Genomic DNA, 18,691 nt, shown 5'->3' with positions numbered 1-18,691 from the left:
TGTTTTCCTGTGGTTTATTGTCCTTGTAGATGTTGCGCAGTTGTTTATTGTCCTTGTAGATGTTGCGCAGTGGTTTATTGTCCTTGTAGATGTTGCGCAGTGGTTTATTGTCCTTGTAGATGTTGCGCAGTTGTTTATTGTCCTTGTAGATGTTTTCCTGTGGTTTATTGTCCTTGTGGATGTAGTAGATGTTTTCCAGTAGTTTTATTCCTTGTATATGTTTCCCAATGGTTTATTGTCCTTGTAAATATAAATATTTACAGTGATTTTTGGCCTTGTAGATATTTTCCTGTGGTTTGCTGTCCCTGTGGATGTTGTCCTTGTAGGTGTTGTTTAGTAGATTTTTTGTCCTTGTAGATGTTTTCCAGTAATTTTTGTTTTCCTTATAGATCAGTGTTTCCCAACCAGGGTGCCTCCAGCTGTTGCAAAACTACCACTCCTAGGTGTTGCCCAGTGGTCCGTGTCCCTTTAAACGTTGCCTAATGATTTGTTGTTCTTTTAAGTGTTTCCCAGTGGTTTATTGTCCTTGTGGATGTAGTAGATGTTGTCCAGTAGTTTTTTTCCTTGTAGATGTTTCCCAATGGTTTGTTGTCCATGTAGATGTTTTCCAGTAATTTTTGTCGTCCATCTAGATGTTGAACAGTGATTTGTTGTAGATGTTTTCCAGTGTTTTTTTTTTTTGTCCTTGTAGATGTTGTCCAGTGGTTTATTGTCTTTGTAGATGTTGTCCAGTAGTTTTTTGGTCCTTGTAGATGTTTTCCAGTGTTTTTTCTTTTTGTCCTTGTAGATGTTGCACAGTGGTTTATTGTCTTTGTAGATGTTCCCAATGGTTTATTGTCTTTGTAGATGTTCCCAATGGTTTATTGTCTTTGTAGATGTTCCCAATGGTTTATTGTCTTTGTAGATGTTCCCAATGGTTTATTGTCTTTGTAGATGTTGTCCAGTAGTTTTTTGGTCCTTGTAGATGTTTTCCAGTAGTTTTTTTCCTTGTAGATGTTTTCCAGTAATTTTTGTTGTCCTTGTGGATGTTGCCCAGTGGTTTATTGTCCTTGTAGGTGTTGTTTTTCTGTTTAGTGTTTTTTAGTCCTTGTAGATGTTTCCCAGTAAGTTTTGTTGTCCTTCTAGATGTAGAACAGTGATTTGCTGTCCTTGTAAATTTTGCCCAGTGTTTTTTGTCCTTATAATTGTTTTCCTGTGGTTTGCGGTCCTAGTAGATGCTTCCGGTATTTTTTTTTTGTCCTTATAGATGTCGCCTGGTGGTTTATGTCCTTATCGATGTGCAGACCTTGTATTTCAGCAAACACTCTCTTCCCTGTACTACTTCTCTACAGGCAGAAAGGCTAGGTTCACACTATGGAATTCCTGCCTACAATTCTGCTTTACAATGGCAGACAGAAATTCTGCTTACTAAAATCTATTCTGCTTACTAAAGTCAATGGGTTTTCCGTGCACCCATTCACACTTCGGAATTTTTGAAGCGGAATTTGTGAGCGGAATTTTCGCTTACAAATTTCAGCCTGAAGAAGTGTGGTGCTCTTTCTTCAGGCGGATTTTCGAAGCAGAATCCCATTGACTTCAATGGGACTCTCATTTGAAGGTGGATTTTTACCCAACGCGGAATGGAGACAGATTGGAAGCGGATTGCAGGTGGAATTTCCCTACGGAGTTTAATCGGAATTTTTTATTGGGTCAGCCCACTTGTTCTTGGAGTAGCCCATATTGTTCCTATAAATATGCCCAAATGTGTGACCAAAGGGTCCAAAAGGGGCCAAACTTTGGTTTTCTGCTTCAAATTTCCATTTTGAATCAGGGGTGGAGAATCCATCCGGAATACGGGCAGAATACACGTGGAAAATAACAAAATTCCGTCTGCAACAGAAAATAGGCTTTGGAGGCAGAAATTACTAAACTTTTGCAAGCAGACAGGTGGAATTTCTGTCTAAGGGTCTATTCACACTTCTGAATTTCCGCTTGCGGAATTCCGCCTCAACTTAAAGCCCATAGAAATCTATGGGATTCCGCACTACCATTCACGCTTTCTGCTTGCGGAATTCCACTTCAAATTAAATCCCATTGACTTCTATGGGATTCCGCACTACCATTCACACTTCTGAATTGCCGCTTGCGGAATTCTGCTTCAAATTAAATCCCATAGACTTCTATGGGATTCCGCATTACCATTCACACTTCCGAATTAACACTTGCGGAAATCCGCCTCAACTTAAAGCTCATAGACATCTATGGGATTCTGCACTACCATTTACACTTTCTACTTGCGGAATTACGCTTCAAACTAAATTGCATAGACTTTTATGGGATTCCGCACTACCATTCACACTTTTGAATTGCCGCTTGCGGAATTCCGCCTCAACTTAAAGCCCATAGAAATCTATGGGATTCCACACTGCCATTCACGCTTTCTGCTTGTGGAATTCTGCTTCAAACTAAATCCCATAGACTTCTATGGGATTCCGCATTACCATTCACACTTCTGAATTTTCGCTTGCGGATTTCTGCTTCAAATCAAATCTCATAGACTTCTGTGGGATTCCGCACTATCATTCACACTTCTGAATTGCCGCTTGCGGAATTCCGCTTCAAACTAAATCCCATAGACTTCTGGGATTCCGCACTACCATTCACACTTCTGAATTTTCACTTGCAGAATTCCTCTTCAAATTAAATCCCATAGAAATCTATGGGATTCCGCACTACCATTCACCCTTTCTGCTTGCGGAATTCCGCTTCAAACTAAATCCCATAGAAATCTATGGGATTCCGCACTACCATTCACCCTTTCTGCTTGCGAATTCCGCTTCAAACTATATCCCATAGACTTCTATGGGATTCCGCACTATCATTCACACTTCTGAATTTTCGCTTGCGGAATTCCGCTTCAAATTAAATCCCATAGACTTCTATGGGATTCCGCACTACCATTCACACTTCTGAATTTCCGCCTGCGGAATTTTGCTTCAAATTAAATCCCATAGACTTCTATGGGATTCCAAACTACCATTCATACTTCTGAATTTCCGCCTGCGGAATTCCGCTTCAACCTAAATCCCATAGACTTCTATGGGATTCCGCACTACCATTCACACTTCTAAATTGCCGCTTGCGGAATTCCTCTTCAAATTAAATCCCATAGACTTCTATGGGATTCCAAACTACCATTCACACTTCTGAATTTCCGCCTGCAGAATTTTGCTTCAAATTAAATCCCATAGACTTCTATGGGATTCCGCACTATCATTCACACTTTTGAATTGCTGCTTGCGGAATTCCGCTTCAAACTAAATCCCATAGACTTCTATGGGATTCCGCACTACCATTCACACTTCTGATTTTTCGCGTGCGGAATTCCTCTTCAAATTAAATCCCATAGACTTCTATGGGATTCCGCACTACCATTCACACTTCTGAATTGCCGCTTGCGGAATTCCGCAAGCGGCAATTCAGAAGTGTGAATGGGAGTGTGGAATCCCATAGAAGTCTATGGCATTTAATTTGAGGCGGAATTCTGCTCTGTGAATAGACCCTAAATTTGTCATTCCAGCACAGATCAGCACAGGTAGAGGAGAACAGATAAGTCCTTTAACAGTCACTCAGTCATTCATCAACAAAGAGATCAGTTCCACTCTGTTGCTGCTTCTGTGTACATGGCCTCGCTGATCCCTACAGTAGAATATTGAGATGCCCTATACCCAGTCATGGGAAACGAATATGTCTACTCCTGCATATCCCTCCATTCAGTGCCAGCATCGTATGAAAATGATAATAAGGCAACATGTGGTCCACCTCTACCTACTAGTGATGAGCGCCATTGACCTTATTCAAATTTGCGATATTTTGCGAATATATAGCCAAATAGTCGTCCTATATTCGAGAATCTCACGTATTCGTTATATTCGTTGTGCATTTGCGTATCCCTTGCATATTTGCGTAATCGCTAGAGATGTTGTTGATAACCTCTGACAAGTGTATTTGCATCATTCTCATTGACCCGCGAGCTAAAAGAACGAATATGCGCATATGCAAAATATTCGCGCTCCTCCGTCTCACACAGTAACTAGTATTGGAGCCGTTCTTTAGACCACAAGCTGGAAGAAGGGAGGGATGATGATAACTGTGATGTGTTCTGTGAAAAAAATATATATAAAAAACGAATATTCATAATTTCGAATATATATAGCGAATATATTCGCAATATTTTCGAATTTGCCATATTCGCGCTAAAAATTTGAAATGTGAATATTCGCGCCCAACACTACTACCTACTACACAGTCTTCCAGTTTACCGCCATTGTTGTGTGTGCTACTTCAGCAGAACCGTTCCAGGATATGACTGATAAAGTACTTACTGACGCCGACTCCTGGTCCAACTTATCGTTCTGATCCTCCAGGATATAGTCTGGATAACCAATCTGCTCTTTAATGGAGAGCGCCTAGAAAATATTCAATGCGATAACATTGTGAGGATACGATTCGCGTACACATCGGTTCTCAAGCCATTGATTCCCACTATTCATTTCCTCCATTACTAATGTATAGACATATATATATATATATATATATATATATATATATATATATATATACATCTGGAGAAATCCCACTTGTACTGATAAATTCGTGAATAATGGGCGACATTTATCATTGTCTTTAGACAGTTCTTTGTGTCTAGAAAAGGCCCAAAAAAGTTGCAAGCAGGGTTTATTTGCGCCTTTTTTGCACCTTTTGGTTTACACATTTCTGCAGCTTTTCAGTGGCAATCCACTGATTTTGGCAATAGACATGATCTGGAAGGGTGATATGAACTGCGCCTTCTCGTGAAAAGGAGCAAAAAAGGCGCAAAGCCACTGAAAAGTCTCTAAAACGACACCAGTCCAGGCTTAGCTTAGCTTTATGGTGTATGTGAAGAGTGAAATTTCAGAAAATATGACCTGCACAAAATGTATCAGCAGCTAATAAGTACTGGAAGGATAATTTTTTTTTAATAGAAGTAATTTACAAATCTGTTTCACTTTGTGGCACCAGTTGATTTAAGAAAAAAAACTTTTTTCACCGGAGTACCCCTTTAAATGGTCACAGAGACCATCTAAAGGGGTACTCCGGTGAAAACCTTTTTTTTTTTTTCTTAAATCAACTGGTGCCAGAAAGTGAAACAGATTTGTAAATGACTTCTATTAAAAAAAAAATTAATCCTTCCAGTACATATTAGCTGCTGAATACTACAAAGGAAATTCTTTTCTTTTTTGGAACACAGAGCTCTCTGCTGACATCACGAGCACAGTGCTCTCTGCTGACATCTCTGTCCATTTTAGGAACTGTCCAGAGCAGCATATATGTTTTCTATGGGGATTTTCTCCTACTCCGGACAGTTCCTAAAATGGACAGAGATGTCAGCAGAGAGCACTGTGCTCGTGATGTCAGCGGAGAGCTCTGTGTTCCAAAAAAAGAAAAGAATTTCCTCTGTAGTATTCAGCAGCTTAAGATTTTAAGGATTAAGATTTTTTTTAATAGAAGTTGATTTAAAAAAAAAAAAAAAAAAGTGTTCCACCGGAGTACCCCTTTAATAAACCTGGTGCTCCTACACAAGTGGTCACCAACCTGCGGACCTCCAGATGTTGCAAAACTACAACTCCCAGCATGCCCGGACAGCCAACGGCTGTCCGGGCATGCTGGGAGTTGTAGTTTTGCAACATCTGGAGGTCCGCAGGTTAGAGACCACTGTCCTACACATTACCAGCACACAAAAAAAGGTGTAAAAAAATGCTTCACTTACACCTATAATGATAAATGTCGGCCATTGTGCATTATTCATGGTAGTAATATTTGAGAAGAAATTCTTAAAACTGAGGCTAGTATTTTGTTTTTATTGTTCGGTGCATAGAGTTGAATCAATAGGTATAGCGCGTTTGTCTGACCAAGTGCTTGTGTAACCAGGGAAAAATCGGACCCCCATGGAGTGTAGGGGGTCCCAATGGTCGTAGCCCAACCAATCAGACACTCATCTCCTTTAAATGGGCACTGTCAGATCCCCCCAAAAATGATATGCGGTTACCAATGAAAATTAAAGACCTTTTGTAATATGGTTGTTTATATTTTTTTGAATAAATAAGTAAGAAAAAAAAAAACATCCCCTGAAAATTCCACCTCTAAGGGTGCCCATACCTACTGGGACTCTATCTAGTCCTGCAGCACCATCAGGCTTGTCCATGAGTCATGGACAAGAGATGACTAAACTGATGCCAGAAAGTTAAAGAGTAATTTATAAATTACTTCTATTTAAAAATCATTAATACTTCCAGTACTTATCAGCTGCTGTATGCTTTGCTTTTTTAAAAAAAATATTTTTTTTTTATTTTTTTAAAAATTTCTTTTCTATCTGACCACAGTGCTCTCTGCTGACACCTCAGTCCATGTCAGGAACTGTCGAGAGCAGGAGAGGTTTGTTAGGGGGATTTTCTCCTGCTCCGGACAGTTCCTGACATGGACAGAGGTGTCAGTAGAGAGCACTGTGGACAGATAGAAAAGAAAAGAAAAAAAAAAAAACTTCCTCTATGGTATACAGCAGCTGATAAGTACTGAAAGGATTAAAGGGGTATTCCAGGCAAAATTTTTTTTTTTTTTTAATCAAATGGCTCCGGAAAGTTAAACAGATTTGTAAATTACTTCTATTAAAAAATCTTAATCTTTCCAATAGTTATTAGCTTCTGAAGTTGAGTTGCTGTTTTCTGTCTAACTGCTCTCTGATGACTCACGTCCCGGGAGCTGTGCAGTTCCTATGGGGATATTCTCCCATCATGCACAGCTCCCGGGACGTGACATCATCATTGAGCAGTTAGACAGAAAACTTCAGAAGCTAATAACTATTGGAAGGATTAAGATTTTTTAATAGAAGTAATTTACAAATCTGTTTAACTTTCCGGAGCCAGTTGATATATATAAAAAAGTTTTTGCCTGGAATACCCCTTTAAGATTTTTATATAGAAGAAATTTACACATCTGTTTAACTTTCTGGCAACAATTGATTTAAAAAAAAAATATGCTTTCCGCCGGAGTACCCCTTAAATTTTTTTTTTCTTACTTACTTTTTTTCTTCCTTCTTTAATTCTATGTTTATAAAGTATATTTGAAGGTTATCGTTTTGTTATTTGCATTCTCCAGGATTTCTCACTATTTAAGGAATATAAACGTTCTTCACGAGGAGCTGTTTTTCTTTACTGGTTTTGATATTGTCATTTTTACGAGAATTTCCAAAATAAAACCTGCCTTGGAGCTACGGCTGCACGAGCCAGGGACGACCACACACCGGGGGGAGCGCAGTGTCTCATCCGTCATTGTCTCCGTTATTAAACATCGGAATTCTTAACACCAGACCTGATGAATCCTCCAATCAGGTGCCAGATAACTATTTGTATGGGATGTTGATTTCCTCATCTGTATGTGCTACATAAGTCCCCATGTGTTTCCTTATCTAGATCTAGTGTCCTGAGTTTGTCCAGTGGCCCAGGAAAAGGAACCAATCAGAACCATAACCTTAAAGGGGTACTCCGGTGAAATTTTTTTTTTTTTTTTTTAAATCAACTGGTGCTAGAAAGTTAAACAGATTTGTATATTACTTCTATTAAAAAATCTTAATCCTTCCTATACTTATTAGCTGCTGAATACTACAGAGGAAATTATTTTCTTTTTGAAACACAGAGCTCTCTGCTGACATCACGAGCACAGTGCTCTCTGCTGACATCTCTGTCCATTTTTGGAACTGTCCAGAACAGCATACGTTTGCTATGGGGATTTCCTTTTACTCTGGGCAGTTCCTAAAATGGACAGAGATGTCAGCAGAGAGCACTGTGTTCATGATGTCAGCAGACAGTTCTGTGTTTCAAACGGAAAAGAATTTCCGCTGTAGTATTCAGCAGCTAATAAGTACAGGAAGGATTAAGATTTTTTAATAGAAGTAATTTACAAATATGTTTAGCTTTCTGGCACCAGTTGATTTAAAAAAAAAAAAGTTTGTCACCGGAGTACCCCTAGACATCTTATCCCCTAAGAGATGTCTGATCGTGGGGGGGGGGGGGGGGTCCAACCGCTGGGACCTTGGTGTTATGAACATTATGTTCAGAACACTGGCTTCGGGCGGCCGTGGCCGTGACGTCACGCCAAACCCCCTCCATTCATGTCTATGTAAATGTTACGCCGAGCGCTCCGGGTCCCCGTTCCTCCCCGGAGCGCCCGCCTCATCTTCGTTGTTGCAGCGCCCCGGTCAGATCCACTGACCGGGTGCGCTGCGGTCCCGCCTTCAGCCGGGATGCGATTCGCGATGCGGATAGCGCCCGCTCGCGATGCGCACCCCGGCCCCCGTACCTGACTCGCTCTCCCTCGGTCCTGTCCCGGCGCGCGCGGCCCCGCTCCCTAGGGCGCGCGCGCGCCGGGTCTCTGCGATTTAAAGGGCCAGTGCACCAATGATGGTGCCTGGCCCAATCTTCCCAATTAGCTTAATTGGTAATCACCTGTGCACTTCCCTATATTACCTCACTTCCCTTGCACTCCCTTGCTGGATCTTGTTGCCTTAGTGCCTAGTGAAAGCGTTCCCTTGCCTGTTCCTAGCCCGTGTTCCTGACCTCCTGCCGTTGCCCCTGACTACGATCCTTGCTGCCTGCCTCGACCTTCTGCTACGTCCGACCTTGCTTCTGCCTACTCCCTTGTACCTCGCCTATCTTCAGTATCTTCAGCAGTCAGAGAGGTGAGCCGTTGCTAGTGGATACGACCTGGTCACTACCGCCGCAGCAAGACCATCCCGCTTTGCGGCGGGCTCTGGTGAAAACCTGTAGTGGCTTAGAACCGGTCCACTAGCGCGGTCCTCGCCAATCCCTCTCTGGCACAGAGGATCCACCTCCTGCCAGCCGGCATCGTGACAGTAGATCCGGCCATGGATCCCGCTGAAGTTCCTCTGCCAGTTGTCGCTGACCTCCCTACGCTGGTCGCCCAGCAAGCTCGTCAGATCGCCCAGCAGTCGCAACAGATAGCGCAACGAGATCAACAGCTGGCATACTTGACCTCCGAGGCACTGCGTATTCAGTCACAGATACAGCAGCTGCAGCCGCAGATACAGCAACAGCTCCAGCTGCAACTACCATCTCCTCCGCCGGCTCCTGCAACTCCTCCGCAGCAACCGGTCCTTCCTAACCCCTGCTTGTCCCTGCCGGACAAATTTGGCGTAAAGATCGCCCAACGAGATCAACAGCTGGCATACTTGATCTCCGAGACACAGCGTCTTCAGTCACAGTTACAGCAGCTGCTGCCGCAGATACAGCAACTTCAGTCACAGCAGCTGCTGCCGCAGATACAGCAACTTCAGTCACAGCTACAGCTGCAACAACCATCTCCTCCGCCGGCTCCTGCAACTCCTCCGCAGCAACCAGCCGTTCTTAACCCCTGCTTGTCCCTGCCGGACAAGTTTGATGGGGACCGCAATGATTCTGCCACAGCCACAGTCCAGTCCTTCTTCGCTGAGGTCCGTGGTGTCTTCGAGGAGCCTGCCCGAGCTTCTTCTGCCGAGATTGCCCTGCTGAACCTGGAACAGGGTGTTTCTTCCGTTGGCGAGTACGCCATTCAGTTCCGTGCTCTTGCTTACGAGTTGTCCTGGAATAGTGAGGTTCTCTGCGCGACCTTTAAAAAAGGCCTATCCAGCAACATTAAAGATGTTCTGGCCGCACGAGAGACTCCTGCTGACCTACATGAACTCATTCATCTTGCCACTCGCATTGACATGCGTTCTTCCGGATGGCGTCTGGAGCTCCGCCTGGATATGGACTTTGTTCGCACGAAGCGTTTTTTCTCCCCGGCTCCTCTCTCCTCTGGTCCTCTGCAATCCGTTCCTGTGCTTCCCGCCGCGGAGGCTATGCAAGTTGACCGGTCTCGCTTGACACCTCTAGAGAGGACACGACGCCGCATGGAGAATCTTTGCCTGTACTATGCCGGTACCGAACACTTCCTGAAGGATTGTCCTATCCGTCCTCCCCGCCTGGAAAGACGTACGCTGACTCCGCACAAAGGTGACACAGTTCTTGATGTCAACTCTGCTTCTCCACGCCTTACTGTGCCTGTGCGGATATCTGCCTCTACCTTCTCCTTCTCTACTATGCTCTTCTTGGACTCCGGATCTGCAGGAAAATTTTTTTTGGCCTCTCTCATCAACAGGTTCTACGTTCCTGTGACCAGTCTCGCCAGACCCCTCTACATCTATTGTTTTTACAATAAAAGATTGGACTGTCTCGTACGTTTCCACACAGAACCCCTCCTAATTTGCATCGGACCTCATCACGGAAAAATTGAGTTTGTTTTCCTCAGGTTCTTTGGCCCCAAGAAGAGGGGGAGACCCAAGGGGGGGGGTACTGTTACGCCGAGCGCTCCGGGTCCCCGTTCCTCCCCGGAGCGCCCGCCTCATCTTCGTTGTTGCAGCGCCCCGGTCAGATCCACTGACCGGGTGCGCTGCGGTCCCGCCTTCAGCCGGGATGCGATTCGCGATGCGGATAGCGCCCGCTCGCGATGCGCACCCCGGCCCCCGTACCTGACTCGCTCTCCCTCGGTCCTGTCCCGGCGCGCGCGGCCCCGCTCCCTAGGGCGCGCGCGCGCCGGGTCTCTGCGATTTAAAGGGCCAGTGCACCAATGATGGTGCCTGGCCCAATCTTCCCAATTAGCTTAATTGGTAATCACCTGTGCACTTCCCTATATTACCTCACTTCCCTTGCACTCCCTTGCTGGATCTTGTTGCCTTAGTGCCTAGTGAAAGCGTTCCCTTGCCTGTTCCTAGCCCGTGTTCCTGACCTCCTGCCGTTGCCCCTGACTACGATCCTTGCTGCCTGCCTCGACCTTCTGCTACGTCCGACCTTGCTTCTGCCTACTCCCTTGTACCTCGCCTATCTTCAGTATCTTCAGCAGTCAGAGAGGTGAGCCGTTGCTAGTGGATACGACCTGGTCACTACCGCCGCAGCAAGACCATCCCGCTTTGCGGCGGGCTCTGGTGAAAACCTGTAGTGGCTTAGAACCGGTCCACTAGCGCGGTCCTCGCCAATCCCTCTCTGGCACAGAGGATCCACCTCCTGCCAGCCGGCATCGTGACAGTAAATTACTTCTATTTAAAAATTGTAATCCTTCCAGTACTAATCAGCTGCTGTATGCTCCAGAGAAAGTTGTGTAGTTCTTTCCAGTCTGACCACCGTGCTCTCTGCTGACACCTCTGTCCGTGTCAGGAACTGTCCAGAGCAGGAGAGGTTTGCTATGACAATTTGCTTCTGCTCTGGACAGTTCCTGACACAAACAGAGGTGTCAGCAGAGAGCACCGTGGTCAGACAGAAAAGAACTACACAACTTCCTGTAGAGTATACAGCAGCTGATAAGTACTGGAAGGATTAAGGTTTTTAAATAGAAGTAATTTACAAATCTGTTTAACTTTTTGGCACCAGTTTAATTTGAAAAAAAAAAAAAAAGTTTTCCAAGGTTGGGTTGGGTTAGAGCTTTTTATAATCTCTTTGCGACTACTTACTGACCTTTTCTCGCGCCTTTTCTTTTGACGTCCCATCCATCCATTGTAATTCGTCCAGAGTCTCAATAAAAACTTCACGGATTTTATTTATGAGGTCGCTGATCTAGAACATTTCAAAATGAAACATAATAAAAAGATGCATGTCCATATCCATCCAGATAATTAATAAATAAGTAAATTAATCTGCCCCGCCTGCCCAAAAGTATATTAGCTCTGACCCCACCCAGGAGTTTCCAAACGTAAACACTAACTAACCCAACCCAGGAGTTACCAAACGTAAACACTAACTAACCCAACCCAGGAGTTCCCAAACGTAAACACTAACTAACCCAACCCAGGAGTTTCCAAACGTAAACACTAACTAACCCAACCCAGGAGTTCCCAAACGTAAACACTAACTAACCCAACCCAGGAGTTCCCAAACGTAAACACTAACTAACCCAACCCAGGAATTCCCAAACGTAAACACTAACTAACCCAACCCAGGAATTCCCAAACGTAAACACTAACTAACCCAACCCAGGAGTTCCCAAATGTAAACACTAACTAACCTAACCCAGGAGTTCCCAAACGTAAACACTAACTAACCCAACCCAGGAGTTCCCAAACGTAAACACTAACTAACCCAACCCAGGAGTTCCCAAACGTAAACACTAACTAACCCAACCCAGGAGTTCCCAAACGTAAACACTAACTAACCCAACCCAGGAGTTCCCAAACGTAAACACTAACTAACCCAAGCCAGGAGTTTCCAAACGTAAACACTAACTAACCCAAGCCAGGAGTTTCCAAACGTAAACACTAACTAACCCAGCGAGGAATTCCCAAATGTAAACACTAACCCAACCCAGGAGTTCCCAAATGTAAACACTAACTAACCCAACCCAGGAGTTCCCAAATGTAAACACTAACTAACCCAACCCAGGAGTTCCCAAATGTAAACACTAACTAACCCAACCCAGGAGTTCCCAAACGTAAACACTAACTAACCCAACCCAGGAGTTTCCAAATGTAAACACTAACTAACCCAACCCAGGAATTCCCAAACGTAAACACTAACTAACCCAACCCAGGAGTTCCCAAACGTAAACACTAACTAACCCAACCCAGGAATTCCCAAACGTAAACACTAACTAACCCAACCCAGGAATTCCCAAACGTAAACACTAACTAACCCAACCCAGGAGTTCCCAAACGTAAACACTAACTAACCTAACCCAGGAGTTCCCAAACGTAAATACTAACTAACCCAACCCAGGAGTTCCCAAACGTAAACACTAACTAACTCAACCCAGGAATTCCCAAACGTAAACACTAACCCAACCCAGGAGTTCCCAAACGTAAACACTAACTAACCCAACCCAGGAGTTCCCAAACGTAAACACTAACTAACCCAACCCAGGAGTTACCAAACGTAAACACTAACTAACCCAACCCAGGAGTTCCCAAATGTAAACACTAACTAACCCAAGCCAGGAGTTTCCAAACGTAAACACTAACTAACCCAACCCAGGAATTCCCAAATGTAAACACTAACTAACCCAACCCAGGAGTTCCCAAATGTAAACACTAACTAACCCAACCCAGGAGTTCCCAAATGTAAACACTAACTAACCCAACCCAGGAATTCCCAAACGTAAACACTAACTAACCCAACCCAGGAATTCCCAAACGTAAACACTAACTAACCCAACCCAGGAGTTCCCAAATGTAAACACTAACTAACCCAACCCAGGAGTTCCCAAACGTAAACACTAACTAACCCAACCCAGGAGTTTCCAAACGTAAACACTAACTAACCCAACCCAGGAATTCCCAAACGTAAACACTAACTAACCCAACCCAGGAGTTCCCAAACGTAAACACTAACTAACCCAACCCAAGTGTTCCCAAACTTAAACACTAACTAACCCAACCCAGGAGTTTCCAAACGTAAACACTAACTAACCTAACCCAGGAGTTCCCAAACGTAAACACTAACTAACCCAACCCAGGAGTTTCCAAACGTATACACTAACTAACCCAACCCAGGAATTCTCAAACGTAAACACTAACTAACCCAACCCAGGAATTCCCAAATGTAAACACTAACTAACCCAACCCAGGAGTTTCCAAACGTAAACACTAACTAACCCAACCCTGGAATTCCCAAATGTAAACACTAACTAACCCAACCCAGGAGTTCCCAAACGTAAACACTAACTAACCCAACCCAGGAATTCCCAAACGTAAACACTAACTAACCCAGGAGTTCCCAAACATAAACACTAACTAACCCAACCCAGGAATTCCCAAACGTAAACACTAACTAACCCAACCCAGGAGTTCCCAAACGTAAACATTAACTAACCCAACCCAGGAATTCCAAAACGTAAACACTAACTAACCCAACCCAGGAGTTCCCCAGCCCCATCCAGAAGTTCTAAGTCTTCTGACGGTGTCCTCCCACTCACTGTATGCTCCCCTCTCCTGAGAATAGCCATTTATTTAATAGTTCTAGAAAACACTTAAAAAAGCATTTACATGAGTCACTTACTTTACCAAGTGGTTTTCTAACCCTACACGGGAGTTTTCTAAATCCATCCAAAAGTTTTTAACCCTACACAGCAATTCCCCAATCAAACACAGTGGGGTTTATTTACTAAGAGTGTAGTGTGGTTTTCTTTGTGGGCTTTGATTTCCGACAGGTATTTTACCATGGTATTTACTAAGGTTTCCCTACATTTTGCACTGTTCCCTACATTTTGCTTTTTTTACTTACAACTTTTCTGATCTGTCTGTTTTTTCTCAGCTCAAATCTACCACATTTTCTGTGGAAACCTTAATAAATATGTTGGGATTTTTAAAACTGACGTGGACACGCCCCTTTTGTCGGGGCCATGCCCACTTTCTCTTGTGGTGGCCACAAGAGAAAGTGGGCATGGCCCCGGCAAAAGGGGCGTGTCCCCGACACTTTTCAAAATTAAACGTGATCCTGAATCTTTTTTCTCTGGTGTTGCACCCAAATTGTGTTGCACGTTCCATGCGACACAATTTGCGACCAAAAAAAACAAAACTCTTCATTTTACAAGAAAAACCTGAAAGGGGATGTGGCGCCCCCTTTCGGTTTTTTCTTGTAAAATGGAGGGTTTTGGGTTTTTTTGGGTCGCAAATTGTGTCGCATGGAATCTGCAACACAATTTGGGGGCAAAACCAGAGAAAAAAGATTTGGGATCACGTTAGTAAATAAATCCCAGTGTTTTCTAACTTCATCCAAGAGTTTCCTAACCCCACCCAGGAGTTTCCTAACCCCACCCTGGAGTTTCCTAACCCCACCCAGGAGGTGTTTTTTTTTTCAAAACTTAAACAGCAATTCCTTAGTCCCACCTTGAAGTTTTCTATCCTCACTTAGAAGTTTCATTCTCCACCATGGGTCTAATTTAATAGTTCAAGAAAGTCAATATAACTTTGCCTTCGCGTGAGTTATCTAACTGTACCAAGTTGTTTCTTACCTCAGCCAGGAGTCTCTTAATCCCACCCAGGACTATCATAAACCCATCCAGAAATTTCTTAATTCCTACTATACCCAGAATTTATCCACCTCACATAGAAGTTTTCTAATCCCACCTAGGAGTTTGCATTTCCATGCTAAAATTCTCCAACCCCACCATTTACCTCACATTTTTCTAACCTCACCCATGATTTATTTACCTCACATAGGATTTTACTAACCCCACCCAGAATTTATTTACCCCACACAGGTGTTTTCAAACCCCACCCAGGATTTATTTACCTCACATAATAGTTCTGTAACCCCATCCAAGAGTTATTTCCCCAATATAGGAGTTTTCTAACCCCACCCAAGAATTATTTACCTCACATAATAGTTTTGTAACCCTACCAAGGAGTTATTTCCCTAGTATAGGAGTTTTCTAACCCCACCTAGGAATTATTTACCTCACATAATAGTTTTGTAACCCCACCCAGGAGTTATTTAACTCCACTTGAAATGTTCTAACCTTACCCAGGAGTTTCCTGCCCCACCCGGGATTTCCTTCAAACAGCCAAACTCCTTATAGTCCAAGATCGGAGCTTTCTGACACTAATCTGAAATATGATTCCTATCTCCTCATACTTTTAGTAACTCAGTTCATAGACGCTGTAGACGGCCGCCATATCAAGTGGAACAACGGCAAATGGTCTTAATACCTTTTTGTTTTTGTAACTGATATTTTTTTCAAAAATGGATTTCATACAAAAAGGTTAAATGAAATCTAAAATATGTATACTAATGTTGTCTCACATATCATCCATCTACAGGACACATGATTTCGGTTCTTGCGCCACCAAATCTTATACTGTTACATAGCTGGCACCAGGAGCTAAACAGAATTCCTGAAATACCCAGACTTCTGGCTAAACATTCCTGCAGTAACCCAGAGTTCAAAAACAGCAAAAACACAAACAAAACAAAGCGATGAGAAAAAAAGATACTTATGTTATTTATTGATGTTTGCTAAACAAAGCCAAAAGTAATTAATAAATGTGGAAAAAACTAACAAAAATAATTACAAAAAACACAGAAATAAAACAGCTGTGGCTGCTGTCAAGGTAAAATTCTCAAAAATATTGAATAGAATTAGATATTTTTTGTCATGTAGACAACATTCGAATGGGCGAACTGTAAATTGTTGAAAATTCTGCAAATTTCTGGTATACTTTCATTCGATTTCTCACCATTTTGTCACAACAAGGAGTTCTGATACAATGTAACAACCCAACTCCTGTGCTTGGATATTTTGAGGTATTAGAGGTCATGGCCCTCATTTACTATTAAAATGCTTTGGCTCCATTAACATCATGCGCCATTTTTTCCGACCTGACCCCATCTAGAACAGGCAGGTCTATTTACCTCATATAGGAGTTTTCTAACCCCACCCAGGATTGTTACCTCACTTGTTACCTCACATGGGATCTTTCTAACCTCACCCAGGATTTATTTACCTCACATAAGAGTTTTTTTTAACCCCACCCTGGAGTTTTTTTTTTACCTCACATAGAAGTTTTCTAACCCCACCCAGGATTTAGTTACCTCACATAGGAGTTTTCTAACCTCACCCAGGATTTATTTACCTCACATAAGAGTTTTCTAACCCCACCCGGGATTTATTTACCTAACATAATAGTTTTCTAACCCCACCAAGGATTTCTTTACCTCACATAATAGTTTTCTAACCCCACCCAGGATTAAGTTACCTCACATAGGATCTTTCTAACCTCACCCAGGATTTATTTACCTCACATAAGAGTTTTTTTTAACCCCACCCTGGAGATTTTTTTTTTTACCTCACATAGGAGTTTTCTAACCCCACCCAGGATTTAGTTACCTCACATAGGAGTTTTCTAACCTCACCCAGGATTTATTTACCTCACATAAGAGTTTTCTAACCCCACTTGGGATTTTTTTTTACCTCACAAAGAAGTGTTTTTTTTTAACTCCACACAGGAGTTATTTACCTCACATAGGAGTTTTCTAACCCCACTCAGGATTTATTTACCTCACATAATAGTTTTCTAACCCCACCCAGGATTTCTTTACCTCACATAATAGTTTTCTAACCCCACCAAGGATTCATTTATCGCACATAAGAGTTTTCTAACCCCACCCGGGATTTATTTACCTCACATAATAGTTTTCTAACCCCACCTGGGATTTATTTACCTCACATAATAGTTTTCTAACCCCACCTAGGATTTATTTACTGAATGGAATTAGATATTATTTTTTTTGTTATGTAGTCAACTTAACAAAAAATTGGTGGAAATTGTTGAAAAGTTCTGAAAATTTCTAATATACTGTGATTAGATTTCTCACCATTTCTAAAACAACATAACAACCCAAATCCTGTGCTCAGATATTTTCAGGTATTAGAGGTCATGGCCCTCATTTACCATTGGAATGCATTTAGCTCCATTAACTTAAGGCGCCAAAGTTTGACTATGTTTTTGACCAGACTCCACCTAGAACAGGCAGTCTAGAGATGCATCAAATATTTTTGAAGTGTCTAAAACACATCATAACTATGTCTAAAATAGGATTCTGTAGCTTGCTGTGGAGGACCCAAATTATCTGGAGTAATCAGTAGTATTTAAAGGGGTACTCCGGTGGAAAACTTTTTTTTTTCTTTTTTTAAATCAACTAAAGTTGAATCAACCAGAACAGATTTGTAAATTACTTCTATTAATTTTTTTTAATCCTTCTAGTACTTATTAGCTGCTGAATACTACAGAGGAAATTATTTTCTTTTTGGAACACAGTGCTCTCTGCTGAATCACGAGCACAGTGCTCTCTGCTGACATCTCTGTCCATTTTAGGAACTTTATTTCAGGAACTACATTTTAGTTGATTTAAAAGAAAAAAAGTTTTCCACCGGAGTACCCCTTTAAACTGTGGCCCTCCACATGTTGCAAAACTACAACTCCCTGCATGCCCGGACAGCCAACGGCTGTCCGAGCATGCTAGGAGTTGTAGTTTTGCAACAGCTGGAGGTTTACAGTTTTGAGACCACTGCCTTAGTCAGTCCATACTCTATGGGCAAAAAGGAAAGTAGAGCTTTTCATAGGGCAATACGTTTATTAAAAGTGTGCAAGAATTGGTGCAGTGACCCTCAGTGAGGAGCTCTCACCTTTTTAGACACAACCACTATTTAGGCATAAAAAAGATGGTGCAGCTTCACAGGTTTCGGCACTGGAGCGTACCAGCCGAGGTATAGCTGAGGATCAGTAGCGTTAAAGGGGTTACCCACCATAATGTGATTTTAGTACTTACCTGTCAGACAGTAATGGACATGTTTAGGAAGGATCGGTACATGTTTTGGGGTCAAATGGCTCTATTGTAAGATTACTATAATTTATTTTGAACTGGCTATTTCCTGTTATAGTTCCTTCCCTCAAACTATAAGTCCCATGATTCCTTGTTTGTAAGTGTAAGGTCACTTTTCTCCCTCCCACACATCAGTCACCCCACCCATTGAAACACACCTGTGATCTCTTCAATGCAATAAACCAGTGTTTTTTTGACTAGGGTACTTCCAGCTGTTACAAAACTACAGCTCTTGCAGAATGACCTCCCCTCCTACCCAGCGGTCGCTCCTCCCA

The 18,691-nt window shown here is 42.7% G+C and overlaps 1 protein-coding gene across 2 annotated transcripts in view; it reads right to left on the bottom strand.

Moving 5' to 3' along the window:
- Positions 1-18,691, bottom strand: part of MMEL1 (membrane metalloendopeptidase like 1) — a 240,207-nt gene that overhangs the window by 32,867 nt on the left and 188,649 nt on the right. For both annotated transcript variants that reach the window (XM_056544305.1, XM_056544304.1), the window contains exons 14-15: positions 11,559-11,657; positions 4,365-4,448 (exon numbers count right to left, since the gene is read on the bottom strand). In XM_056544305.1, coding sequence (XP_056400280.1) covers positions 4,365-4,448; positions 11,559-11,657 — 183 coding nt within the window. The remainder of the gene's footprint in view (positions 1-4,364; positions 4,449-11,558; positions 11,658-18,691) is intronic.

Source organism: Hyla sarda, chromosome 10, assembly GCF_029499605.1.
Source record: "Hyla sarda isolate aHylSar1 chromosome 10, aHylSar1.hap1, whole genome shotgun sequence".
In the NCBI taxonomy this organism is placed as follows: Eukaryota; Metazoa; Chordata; class Amphibia; order Anura; family Hylidae; genus Hyla; species Hyla sarda.
Note: the sequence above shows the minus strand (reverse complement) of the source record. Positions and strands in the feature narration are given on the sequence as shown.